Source organism: Stomoxys calcitrans, chromosome 1 (assembly GCF_963082655.1).
Source record: "Stomoxys calcitrans chromosome 1, idStoCalc2.1, whole genome shotgun sequence".
Classification (NCBI taxonomy): Eukaryota; Metazoa; Arthropoda; class Insecta; order Diptera; family Muscidae; genus Stomoxys; species Stomoxys calcitrans.
The window spans coordinates 254,935,487-254,949,965 of NC_081552.1; the positions used below are offsets into that span (position 1 = coordinate 254,935,487).

At 32.6% G+C, this 14,479-nt stretch overlaps 1 protein-coding gene across 8 annotated transcripts in view; it reads left to right on the plus strand.

Annotated features, from left to right (window-relative positions):
* Positions 1-7,750, plus strand: part of LOC106089049 (protein nervous wreck) — a 38,780-nt gene extending 31,030 nt beyond the window's left edge. For 6 of the 8 annotated variants that reach the window (XM_059361237.1, XM_059361233.1, XM_059361236.1 and 3 more), the window contains one exon: positions 130-7,750. In XM_059361237.1, coding sequence (XP_059217220.1) covers positions 130-864 — 735 coding nt within the window. In that variant the 3' untranslated portion in view covers positions 865-7,750. The remainder of the gene's footprint in view (positions 1-129) is intronic. The other 2 variants (XM_059361239.1, XM_059361238.1) reach the window with 2 other exon arrangements.
* Positions 7,751-14,479: the final 6,729 nt, after the last annotated feature.

Genomic DNA, 14,479 nt, shown 5'->3' on the forward strand with positions numbered 1-14,479 from the left:
TCTCCATATAACAGTACCGAACTTAGATTTTAACGCCAAATATTTATATTTTCTTGTTAACAAAATAGTTGCAGCAACTTTTGGTTATTCAAATTGTGCTAATCAAATCAATTTATGTTTAATTTTCAGGACGATATCGAGGAAGATGGTAACCCACCACCCTCACAGCCACCACCGTCATTCGCTGCGCCCACGTTGGGTGCCAAGGTATCAAAGGACAAAGGAAATAGTTTAAATTTAGGTATGGCACAAATTATTGTAACCGCTGCAACCCCTATGGTTGAAGACGGATCCGATAAATCTTTCCCTCCAATAGAAGAGAGAGGTAATGGTCAAGCCGAGGAGGCCTCCAATGGCAAAGCCGAGACTGCCGCGGGCGGTGGTGATGACAAAAGCAAGACGAAGAAAGGAGACCAGACCACCAGGCAAACGGATAAAGCACCAGTAATTGAAGGTAATGAAGCCCCAGAGGCTGTAAGTGTATCAATAACACTAACCTCGCCTACACCCAATCCAGAGGACTTACCCTCATCTGACCAGGAGCATGATTCATCCGACGTCCAGCCCCTGGAAGAGGCTGAAGATCCATTCAATGAGAAATCCAATGCTGCTGCTCCATCAGATTCTGCCGCTGGCTTTGAGGCTAACTTCGAGGCTAATTTTGATGCGAATTTCGATGATGCCTTTGCTAATGCCGGAGGCGGCGGAGGAGGAGGACCACAAAGTGTAGATGAGTCAGAACAAGAACAGGCCGCCGATGTGGATGCGCCCAAGCAAGTGGTGGGCGGACGAGCTAGTATACCCGAAGAATTGGACTCGAATCAATTGGCTCGGTTACAGAATCTGAAAGAATCCAACGCTTAAAATGCCAATATTACAATAACACATACACCCACACAAACGGCATTATTAGCACTAAGTACCATATGCATATATATATGAAAAAAACTCTACTTATATATAAATATGATTATGTATACAAACAAACAATCACACAGGCAAATGATGCAGCGAAAATAAAAAAATTTAGCAACATAACAAAACTACAAAACAACAAAATAAAATTATAATAAAAAAAGAGCACTAGAAGATACCTGCTGGGCAATCACTTACTGACTCCTCAAAGTGAAAATCAAGCAACGCAGTTGTAAAGGAAACGGAAATACTCAAAATTTAAAACTCACCGATACACAAATATGAATATGCTCAATGCCTGAAACACCAATACACCATCTACAGAAGTATCTTGATCTTGAAAAAGTTATTTCATAACTTTTAAAAATTGATCACTCATCAGTCCCAACTGATGCATCGAGAAAATCGTTGAGTACATCAAAATGTTCTTTTGTTAAAAATTATATTCAACATGAGAAATTATTTAAAACTATTGATAATGATTCGATCCATTCTACATTTGAAGGCATTTATTTAAATGGTTTAATATTATATGCATAAAACATAGAGCATAGCATATTAAAATCTTTTTGTTCTTGATTTCAAAAACATTCGCATTCATATGGGAACTTTAGAATATTTTGCATATTTTTATTACTAATATTGTAAATTAATGTAACTTAATTATGAAAACCAGTATCGTATTTCATATTCTGGAACACAAATTAAAATGTCAGATTCCTGCTTTACTCTCAAATGTGTTTCATTTGAGTTCCATATAGTTCCGATGGCTATACGTGTTTGGGATTGGGACGGCCTCAAATTTACAATCAAAACTTCAGTTTAAAACTTAAAATGCTTGTATTTCCTGAAAATTTTTTCGGCATACTTTGGACACAACAGAAAGAACACCGTAATTGCTTACTGCTAAGTTGAGTATGATCCATTATATATAGCTTTATACATACAGTCAATTTAAAAAGTTTACGTACTCATTTGTTTGGCAACTAAAAGGGATGTAATCCCACCATTAATATATAGATATTTTTTATCGGAATGGGGAGTGGTTTCCATTCGTCGGTTCACGATTTTAACCGTAATTTGAGTATCGATGTCTCCTGTATAGGCTTACTCTTGTCATAAAGTTGGTTTTAGTTGGCGACCAAAATGAAACGTCCTTCTCGGACGATGATATATAAGGTCTTCCTGATCCCAGCCTTGCGACTAAAGTGTTAGCATTTATATAATTATTTATGACTCTCTGTACATATGGATGGGGTTTTTCAATTTCAACTGAGGATATATTTTACAAATATACAGTAATAATTATTTTTCGCATTTACAAAGAATTTTCTGCTCCTTGACATATTCGACATATTACATCGGATATACTATTTACCGACAATGTCAATTGCCATATAATTCCTCAAAAGTTCCCAAAATATCGAAAAGGAGATGTGAGTTGTGTGCGTAAACTTTTTGGATTTATTTTTCTAGCTATTTTTCTTTTTAAGATCTCATTGCAGGATATTGTCCGACTTTCGATTACTGTTTAATGTTTTCTATTCAAAGAATAGTGCAGCAAAAGACATTTAAAAGTTAGCACAAAGTGTGTTGTTGCTAGAAGCATTTGACTGGTTTCCTGCATCGCGATTTTATTTTCGACCAAGAAAAATCATCAGCAGGAGATGTAAAATGGATTATGGTGCTTTACAACCATTCCAACTAGAGTATTGAGCTTAAAAAACAAGTCAAATTCAAATATGTGCTTTACAACTTACTCTAGTTGGAATGGTTGTAAAGCACCATGATCCATTTTACATCTGCTGCTGATGATTTTTCTTGGTCGAAAATGAAATCGTGATGCAGGAAACCAGTCAAATGCTTCTAGCAACAACACACTTTTTGCTAACTTTTAAATGTCTTTTGCTAAGCTATTCTTTGAAAAGAAAGCATTAAACAATGATGGTCTAAAGCCGGACAATATCCTGCAATGGCATCTCAATAAGATTTTAAGACCAAAGAAAGAAAGCGCAAAACAGACTTTTTCGTTTTTCATAGATCTTAAGGTGCAAGTAAGAGTGATATCTGAATTTTAGTTATACATATTGGATAGATGAATGTGTGATTAAGCAAATTAGAAAAAGTTATATTACGAAATTTTTGCATCATGAGCATTTTTTGCTGGTTTTTTGTTGAATAAATGAAGTGTACGTAAATGTATTTGATTGACTGTACATCGGTTTTTCGATTAGAAATATAAGGATAGTATTCTGCATTTAAAAGAGGTGTCGCTTTTCACCATGTGAGGCCACGCTGAACGCCAGGGTTCGAATCCTGGCGAGACCATCAAAAAAAATTTTCAGCGTTGGTTTTCCCCTCCTAATGCTGGCAACGTTTGTGAGGTACTATGCCATGTAAAAACCTCTCTACAAGGTGTCATATTGCGGCACGCCGTTCGAACTCTGCTATAAAAAGGAGGCCCCTTATCATTGAGCTTAAACTTGAATCGGACAACACTCATTGATATGTGAGAAGTTTGCCCCTGTTCCTTAGTGGAATGTTCAGGGGAAATTTTGCAAATAAACAGATCTACTGATGTATGAGATTCTGAATTTATAAAGACTATATTACTTGGGTGTAAGTTTCCTCCTGACAAAAAACGCAAAAAGATTAAAAGTTTTTCTTTAACAGTTGGAATGAATAAGATTGGTGTTACAACCAGTATTTACAAACCGTAGTATAGTTTTGAAATAGGTTTGTTTCACTGATTTCCTTTATAGAAATGTCATATAAACCTTTTTAAGGCTTCATTAGGTTTCGTGAATATGGCCGTAGGTCTCTCAATTTCACTCGAAAGTATTCTAACTATAAGCCGAACTGAGTGCACCATAAATCTTTAAGCGTCAGAGAAATATCACAGGAATCTATTTAAAGAGAGTTTGCATCATATTTAGAGAAGTTTGTTTTATGACACCATAGCAGATATCGCACCTGTCTTCACAAATAGCAAAATGTCTATATGCCTCTATATGCCATTGAGACTCATGTGAGTTATAGTATGATATGTATCCTTAGCCATCTTTCTTTAAAAATGATATCCAATTGAAAAAAAACCCTTATACAAACTTTAACTAATATTCTTCGAGATTAGAATGCTTAAGGCTTATTAATAAAATCTGACCAATTCTAAAAAACAAAAACTAATTAAATGAGAAAATTTCAAAAAAACCCACAGAATATAGAAACAACTCTAAATTGCTCAGAATAAACGGTATTAAATAAATAACTTAACTTAACCAAGACTCTCTACTGATATGTTTCCCTTTATCGATAGAAGAGAACAATAACTTTGCATTACTCCTCCCAAAATCTCATCAAAAACTGCTCCATAAACAATTTATACACAATAAACAAGAAAATATTATCTTAAACACAAGCAACTACTTTATTAGGGAATTCACAAGAAAATTATAATAATAATTTATTCAAATATATAAATAAAAATATTCATATTATTATATTTAGTGTAAATATGATAGAAAACCATGAATGAAAGAAACTCTTCAATGCAAAATACTTATAATGGTAACGTGTGAATGTACTTCATCAAGTTGTGCTGCTTAGAAAGAAATTTTAATGCAATGGCAAAATAAAAACGAAACTGGTTGACGTTCATATACATATTATATAGAAGAAATTTATTATTATTATTAAAATAAATATTGAATTGAATTAAATTTAATTATATTACAAAAACACTTTTGTTTGTTCACTTATATTGACATATTTACAGTCGCATACATACATAAATGTGAAACTAACTATATTAAAAAAAAAACACTTAACACTAAACTGTCAATTGTTTATAATTTGTTCATGAAATATCCCATGAATTTTGGAGAACAATCAGAATTTAGGATTTTTCTTAATTTAAATCAATTTTTTCTACAATAATTATGCCAAAGCCTTTAAAACTCCATGTACTCCCAACCCACTATGACCATGCCACAAGAACATGTTGTCGTTAGCTTATAATGTAAAGGACTATTTAGAAAAATCTTAATTTTCTACATCAAAGCTACGGCGATTTGAAGTCGGCCTTAGGAATTGCGATTTTTGGCCTCATCGTATTTTAATCCAGTATATAAACATTATTTTTCCTATATAAACGTTAGTCGATTGCCGATAAGTTTGTAGAGTAAAATTCAGAACTTTTATAAGGGAATTAATTTTATGCAATTATTTATGTTAGATTTTCTGATAAGTGTAGATTTAAGAAATAATCACTTTTTACAGTCTAATGACAGTCAAGATGATGTTACAATGTAAAGCGTTTTGATATCTTATGGATTTTTCTTTCTTCTGCATGAGATGTTTATACCCTGCACCACCACTGTGGTACAGGGTATTATAACTTTGTGCATTTGTTTGCAACGCTTAGAAGGAGAAGAGCTAAACCCATTGATAAGTACACCGATCGGCTTAGAATCACTTTCTTATTCGTGATTCGAATTCTTCAATACGTGCGCAAAATTTCATAAAAATCGGTCCTGATTTAGATGTAGCTCCAATATATATACTTTATCCGATATGGTCTTTTAAGACAGTAAAAGCCTCAATATTGATCACATCTCTACAATATAGGGCGTGAGATGTTCTATTTGACGTCCCAATATGTGTCATTAAAATTGGCACAGGTTTCGATATAACTCGCATATAATTTTTTATTTGATAGGGCCTTGTAAGGATGTGAAAATCCAAATTTGTTGTCCTGTCGTAGGAAAACCTTAGGAGGTTCTATTTGATATTTCAATAGGTATCCAAATTAAAGTCTGACTAAATTTCGAGATATGTTCTACATATAACAAGTAAGAGCGTGCTAAGTTAGGCCGGGCCGAATCTTTTATACCCTCCACCACGGATCGCATTTGTCGTGTTCTTTGCGCGGTATCTCTTTTTAGGCAAACAAAGAATATTGATTATGAACTGTTATGCTATTGGAGCTATATCAGGTTATAGCTCGATTCGGACCATAAATAAATTGAATGCTGAACCTTGTAGATGTCATTGTGTAATATTTCAGTCCATTCGGATAAGAATTGCGCCTTGTAGGGGCTCAAAAAGCAAAATCGGAAGATCGGTTTATATGGGAGCTGTATCAAGCTATATAGATCGATTCAGACCATATTAGACACGAATGTTGAAAGTCATGAGAGTAGCCGTTGTACAAAATTTCAGCGAAATGGGATGGGAAATGTCGCCCTCTAGCGGCTCAAGAAATCAAGATCCAAGATCGGTTTATATGGCAGCTATACCAGACTATGAATCATACTTAGCACAGTTGTTGGAAAAGATACCAAAACACCACGTGCAAAATTTCAGTCAAATCGGACAAGAATTGCGCCCTCTAGAGGCTCAAGAAATCAAGACCCAAAATCGGTTTATATGGTAGCTATATCAAAACATGGACCGATTTGGACCATTTACAATCCCAACTGACCTACACTAATAAAAAGTATTTGTGCAAACTTTCTGTTCCTTAGTGGAATGTTCATGGGCAAAATTTGCAATTTTGCAGTTGAGATCCTCAACTTATAAAGTCGACTTAAGAAATTTTAGAAAAATTGGATACAAAATTCGTATCCTAAAAGCCAATGGAGTTTAATTTTGAGATCGGTATAATTGGAATTTTTATCGAAATGTGCCATCGTTACTGTTCCGCTTTTCGGGAAGTCTAATTCATGAAGTTTAATATTTACATACATATAACAATTTTTCATATATCATCGAATATAAACAAAAATGATCCATTTATGAGCTAAGGAGTTAAAATCACGTGGCTATGAATCAGCTCTATAAGAGCCTGCATATGATATAATTCTTCTTTGAACTTTTCCTTCTTCTAAATAAAGAACTGTTCAAGATTCAGCGTAAGATACTCCCTTCGAATCGGTACATCATGATTCCTAGATCCACCTCAGGATCACGTTAAACTTTCCTTTTTAAACTTTTCAAATTAATATGTTCTTGTGGAATATAATTAAAACTAGTACAATAAAGCCCAAACTTAACTCATATCCTAAGTTCTTTAACTACAGTTCCATTAAAGTCAACTCTAGATGTGGTATTAACGTAATATTCCTTTAACCCAACCATATGCCAATTAGTTTCTTTAACATAAACAAAAATTCTCCTATATACAAACATGCCTACTTACTAACATACATGCATTCATATATATGTACCATACAGCTATAGTTATAAAATGTATACACTATTTATTACAAATTATAAGACATATATCTATGTAAGCATCCACATACAAATTCATTGACATTTGTGTAAACTTCTTATTTGGTGGTCCAAAAAAAAAAACAAAACAAAAACAACGTACGTACAGCATTTAGCATTGTGTAATCATCACCAACACTTGTATACAATATGTTTGTATGTTTGTATCACCCACGTAATGCCTAAAAATTGATTATTATTTGCCAATTGGTAAAGTTTTGATAGTGAGTATTAATTTTAAACAAATACATTGCAAAGAAAAAAAAGTAATGCAAACAATACAAATGGAATTTTCTCATTCTAAAAACCCTAACTCGTATCTATAATAACAATTCTATTAATTTGTTATATTTCAATTCTATGATAATCTAGAACAATTTAGGAAATAACCTATTAATAAAACTAACTTATTACTTTGGGTATTGTTGCTGTGATTTTGGATGGGTAAAATATTTTTTGGACTATGAGCGTGGAGTTAATGTTGAATTTAACTCTCGATCTAAGTCCCTCAAATAAATGCCCATCAGAGGAGCCTTCAGTAATGATACAACTATTACAAACATATATCAATTGTTTCAATCGGTTATTTGATATGAAAATACTTATGATAATGTTAAAATACAATTTATTTACATTTATTTTTTAGTAATAATTTGTTAAATGTTTTGGTCTATGATAAAAAATGAAATGAAAGGAGGCGAAAGAATAAAATATAAATTTGATATGTAAGAGATTCTTCTAAGCAAGAATATGCAAAATAAAAACAGAATACTTTATGTTAGCACTAATAATCCTTCATATGAGTACATACATATAAGTACATACAATGGAAAAAACTCTGTTTTATGAATAACAAAAAAAAAAAAAAAAATAATAATGAAGTAAACCATTTCAAAAAATTGTGTGTTATTTTGTTTAATTCTATAATATTCTGGCTTGAGGAGTTTGAATCGGTATTTCATTGCGAGAAGGATAGAACAATGTTATCTATGTTAGGTATTTGAGGTTACGATTTATGTAGCATGTTCGACTTTTTCGCAGTGTACGGTTCCGGCTAAACATCCACTTGCATCTTCCCTAGAACCGCTTTCATATTATTCGAGATAGACCTCATTTGTGGAGCTAAACAATCGTATCATTTTGAGTCTGCGCTCAGACTACCGTCTTTTTATACCCACATCGAAATATCCATTTCCGAACCTATAAAGTATATATATTATTGATCAGCGTAAAAAGCTGAGACGATCTAGCCATGTCCGTTCGTCTGTCTGTTGAAATCACGCAACAGTTTTTAAAAATAGAGGTATTAAGCTGAAACTTTGCACAGATTTTTGTTTGTCCATAAGCAGGTTAAGTTCCAAGATAGGCTATATTGGAGTATATCTTGATATAGCCCCCATATATACATATATATATATATATATATATATATATATATATATATATATATATATATATATATATATATATATATATATATATATATATATATATATATATATATATATATATATATATATATATATATATATCAATGCATGTGTATGTACATCGGAGATAGGCTGTAAAGCTTTTTCGGTAAATCGGTGAATCCGACTAGCTTATTGTGGGGATCCCAGATTGGCGGAGTTTACACCAAATATACTCAAATAACGTTCCAGCTTATCTTACCAAAGTAAAGTTTCCCATAAAGATTTCTCATGTGAATAAATGCTGCCCGTTTCAAGTTATAGCTTTCCTATTATAAAGGAGACCAAAAATGTGTTTGATGTTCTCCCCAGGATTCGAAACCAAGAATTCTATATACTACAGGAGAATCTCTAACTTTATACATTACATTGACACCTGTAGCTCAGGATGTAATTATAAGTTGAGGTCATGCGAACAGCTGAGTGCAATTTTTTATACCCTAAACCACCACTGAGGTGCAGATTTGTGTATTTGTTTCCACCGTTAAGAAGCGCACAAGTTCGACTAAAGCTCTCTCATTTTTGTAACCACCACCTTAGGATAGGGGGTATATTCATTTAGTCATTCCGTTTGCTATACATCGAAATATCAATTTCCGACCCTACAAAGTATATATATTTCGAATCGTAAAATTCTAAGACGATTTAACGATGTCCGTGTGTCTGTCCGTCCGTCTGTTGTAATCACTCTAGAGCATTCAAAAATTCAAATATTGAGCTAAAATTTTTCACAGGCGCGTCTTTTTGATGTACGCTGGTTCTTGACTGGGCCAAATAGGACCATATTTGAATATAGCTGCTATATAGACCGAGTTTCCGATAAAGGGACTAATGCCCATAAAAACTTTATTTTCCATCCGATTTTGCTGAAATTTGGAACAGTGAGTAGATTAAGGCTTCCCGACAACCGACTCAAATATGGTTCAGATCGGACTATATTTAGATATAGCTACCATATAGACCGATCTCCTGATAAAGGGTCTGAGGACCATAAAAGCTTTCCATATTTAGATATAACTGCCATATAGACCGATCTCCCGATGAAGGGTCTGAAGACCATAAAAGCTTTATTTATTACCCGATTTCGCTGAAATTTGCAGCAGTGGGTTATTTTAAGCCTCCCGACATCTAACGTAAATATAGTTCAGATCGGATTTTTAGATATAGCTGCTATATAGACAGATTTCCCGATAAAGGGCCTGAAGGCCATAAAAGCTATATTTTTTATCCGATTTTACTGAAATTTGGAATAATGCGCAGTTTTAAGCCTCCCAACATCCGACCCAAATATGGTACAGATCCGACTATATTTATATATAGCTGATATATAGACCGATCTGCCGATAAGGGGTCTGAAGCCAATAAAAGCTTTATTTATTACCCGACTTCGCTGATATTTGGAACAATGCGCAGTTGTAAGCCTCCCAACATCCGTCCCGAATATGGTACAGATCGGAATATATTTAGATATAGCTTCCATCTAGACCGATCTGCCGATAAGGGGTCCATTAAAGCTCTATTTATTACCCGATTTCGCTGAAATTTGAAACAGTAAGTTTTTCTGAACTTCACGATATTCAACCTTTATATGGTTCAGATCGGTTTACAATTGAATATATCTGCCAAAAGGACCAATATTTTGTTCTACAAAATTTAATAGTGACATATATAATAGACCATTCAATGTCCATGACAAATTTGTGTCCTTAAGATATCCAATTTTCACCGGGTTGTGAGGAAATGGAGTTTACATATATACCCGAGGTGGTGGGTATCCAAAGTGCGGCCCGGCCGAACTTAATGCCTTTTTACTTGTTGTCTGTATTTTTGTACCAAATTCCTGTAAATCTGTGCACAATTATCTGTGTCTTTCATGCGTTTGTTTGTGGAAGTGTGAATAATATGTAACATTTCTAAAGTAAATAGTCTTTTCTGATTAGATTCTTGTGCTAGTATGTCTACGTCTTTAAAATGTGGTGTATGCCCTGTTAAAGTGCAATGTGTTGCAAGTGCAGTTTTTTGTTCTAAAGGTTTGTCTTTCATTTTCTGTTCAGATGATAATCTTGTCTTTAATTTCGTTGTTCCCACATATGTCATTGGACATAAATTTGCTTCATCCCCGTTACATTTAATCTTATAAACTACATTTGATTTGTCTTCCTTTTTCATCCTTGATTTAGTCCTGCTGAATAAACTACTTAATGTGCTGTGGCTTTTTAAGGCAAGCTGGTATCTTTCCCTGTGTTACAAATTTGAACTAGTAAGTCTTTCCGAAAACCCTGGAATATACGTCGTTTTCTTGAAGATTTTTGGTGTTGATTTTCGGAATGACTTATCAGTTCAAATATATACAACATTAAATAGTCTATTCAGCAGGACAATCTCAAGGACGATAAAGGAGGACAAATCAAACGTAGTTTATAAGATTAAATATAACAGGGATGAAGCAAATTAATGTTTAATGTCATATGAAGGAACAACTAAAACGAAATTAAAGACAAGATTATCATTTCACAAATCTGACCAGAAAAATGAAAGACAAACCTTTCGAACAAAAAACTGCACTTGCAGCACATTGCACTTTAACAGGGCATTCACCACATTTCAATGACGTAGACATACTAGTATAAGAATCTAATCAGAAAAGACTATTTACTTTAGAAATGTTACATATTATTGACACCTCCTCAAACGCATGAACTTTAAGAAAGATACAGACAATTGTGTGCAGATTTACAGGAATTTGGTACAAAAACACAGACAAAAATGAGAGAGCTTTAGTCAAACATGTGCGCTATAAAGGAAAAGTCTATTGTTTTGCTTCAAAATTTCAAACCCTGATAAAGATCACCGGCGATGGTCGAAATATTGGTAAAAATTACAAAGAAAAAACCCCCAACTGCTGTTTTTGTAAATTGTTCGATGACCTCGAGCCAAATCAAGAAGTCAAAAGTTATAAAGTTCCAAAGGTCAACAATAAAATCACAGCATTTCTTAAAACATCATACAGTTAGGCTTTGCCCAAATTAAAGCTTTTTTTACATGTTTTAACTTAAACTCACCTTACTTATCTGTGATTCCAAAGACGAATTTCAAACAATAGCATGTTTATAATTTTTATACAATTTTGCATTTTTTATTCATTTCACTTTGACTTTGTAATCAATTTTGTAATAATTTTTTGTTATTGGTTTAGTTGTTTTTTTTTGTTCTTTTTTAAATTATTTTCATTTTTGGTTTTTGTGTTATCATTTCGTACTGTTTTCTTGTTTAGTTTTTGTTGAATTATAATTTCCTTTTGTTTATTTGGTAAATAACTTAATAATAATATTGTTGTTGGTTTTTGTTTCTTTTTTGTGTTTTTTTGTTTTTTTTTGAGTGTGTAACGCTTGTTTTTTTGGTTTGGGTGACATACGTCTTTACTAGAATTGTTTGTCATAATTAATTAATTAATTACTCTTCATTTAAATTTATTTGGTAATAATTTGTTTGTTTTAGAATGCTTGTTTGCTTGGTTGGTTTTTATTATTATTTAATAATAATCTCATAATCATCATTTCATTAATTTGGTTTGGTTTTAATTTCTTTTAGTTTTGTTACAATTTATTTATTTAAATTTTATTTTTGTATTTTATATAATGAAAATTAACACAGTCAAATATTAATGATCAACAAAATGATCATTTTTTGTATTACATCCTACAAATACGTACATATTATGTTTTAATTCAGTTTCTTTTTTCTTTAGAGGAAGGAAGGGAGATGGATAGAGGGGGTAGGGGGAGGAAGAAGTATGTTTTGAAAAATCTTTCTATGCCTTTGGGTAACTCTCTTTGTGTATGTGTGTAGGTTGGGGGTGGGTGTGGGGAAAGGTAGACTATGATTTATGTAAGAAAGTGTGGCCAGGTATGAACTTATAAACGTTTCAATTCATGGATTTTTTTCTTGTTATTAACTTTCATTTGTTATAAATTGCGCTATATAAATACTTTTTTCTTTGTTTTTATTATTTAAATTTCGTTTAATTTTTTTTAATTTAAGTGAGTGGTTGCAGGATTTAGGAGGGTGTGGTTCTAGGAATCTGCTTATTTATGTGTGTGTGTGTGGGTAGTGATATATTTCTTATGTGAGCGGAGAGGGAAGTTTAAGGGTTTCTCTTTGCTTTCGTTTAAACAATTCTTCTATATAGTGGTATAAATATTCGCGTTTTGCATTTTTGATTTCTAAAAAAATTTTCACATTTTTGCGCTCTAATCTCATTTTGAGGGGTAAGGGTTTTGTGATGGTTGGTGATGATGGTGCATTGGATATTGATATTAAAATTAAAACCGTGAATGGTGTTGCATCTAAATGTGTAATTCTTTTAATCATTATAGTTAATATTTGTAATTCATTATTGTTTGGAAAGGGGGAGGTTCAGTAGCGATTTGCTTCATTCATAAAAGTCTCATAAAATCTATATGCAACGCAAGATGTTCAAACAAATTGTTTTATGATTTTTCCCACAACTAAACTAAACGGAAAATTATCCCATAACAAAATATGTACTGCTTGTTAATGAGAATTTGCTCTGGGAGTAGGGGAGACTTGGGAGACATTTAGGAGTTCCCCCGTTTAGAGAGTTTCGATTGCAAATGCGAAATAATAAAAATTAATTGTTTTAATAAAGTAAAATTTAGGAACTTGTATATTTGTTAATAAATTGTTATTATTTTTATGGACGGATAAAAATAAAATTAAGTTTTAATTTGAATAAACAAATTTAATAGAGTTAAATTTTTGATTTATTATTATAATTATAATTATTTATAATTATATTATTTATTTATAATTATATTATTTATTTTTGCATTATTTTGTAATTTTAAAATTTTGGTGGATTTTTTAGTCTTTGACTTGACCTTTTTTTTATTTGGTACTTTAATATTGTCGCTGACATTTGAACCTAGATTTGCATGGGTTAGCAGTCATTTTAGAGAAAGAAGTATTCCACTGTTCCTTAATGGGTTACATTAACTTCTTTGGGTTGCATTTACTTCTTTTTTTGGGTTATGCAAATGGGCTAATTCCAGTAATATTCAATTATTGCTCATTTATTAATCGATGAGGCGATTTTTTAGATATTGGGCTGGAATAACTCTTCACGGGTAATAAATGCAGCTTTTATGGGTTTGAGACCCTTAACCGGCAGATCGGTCTATATGGTAGATATATCAAAATATAGCCCGATCTAAATCTTATTTGTGTTGGATGTCGGAAGGTTTAAATAACTTGCTGATTAAAAATTTAGCGAAATCTTTTTTTATTTGATATTTAAATATTGTCGCTTATAGTTGAACCTAGATTTGCATGGGATACCAGCCATTTCTGAGAAAGAAATATTCCACTGTTCCTTAATCGGTTACATTTTGCTTCTTTGGGTTGCCTTTACTTCTCTTTTTGGGTTATGCAAATGGGCTAATTCGAGTAATATTCAAATATTGCTCGTTTATTAATCGATAATGCGATTTTTTAGATATTGAGCTGGAATATCTCTTCACCATCTATAGTTAATTACAACCTGCACCATTCATACCAATTCTGTTTGGACCATAAATAGTTAGACAGATCGCCCATATAAGTCGAGCACTCAATTTGTCTTCCCGAGCCACTGAAGCACTTATTTTCATCTGATTTGACTGAAATGTGGTTTGTGAAATACAGATCTAACCTACTACACTCATATTAAATCCGGACCAGATAAGTTTTTAGTTTAGGTTGAGGCTGCTAACGAAGCAGTAAAACGAGAAAAGAATGGAATAATGAACGGAACCGGGCGGACC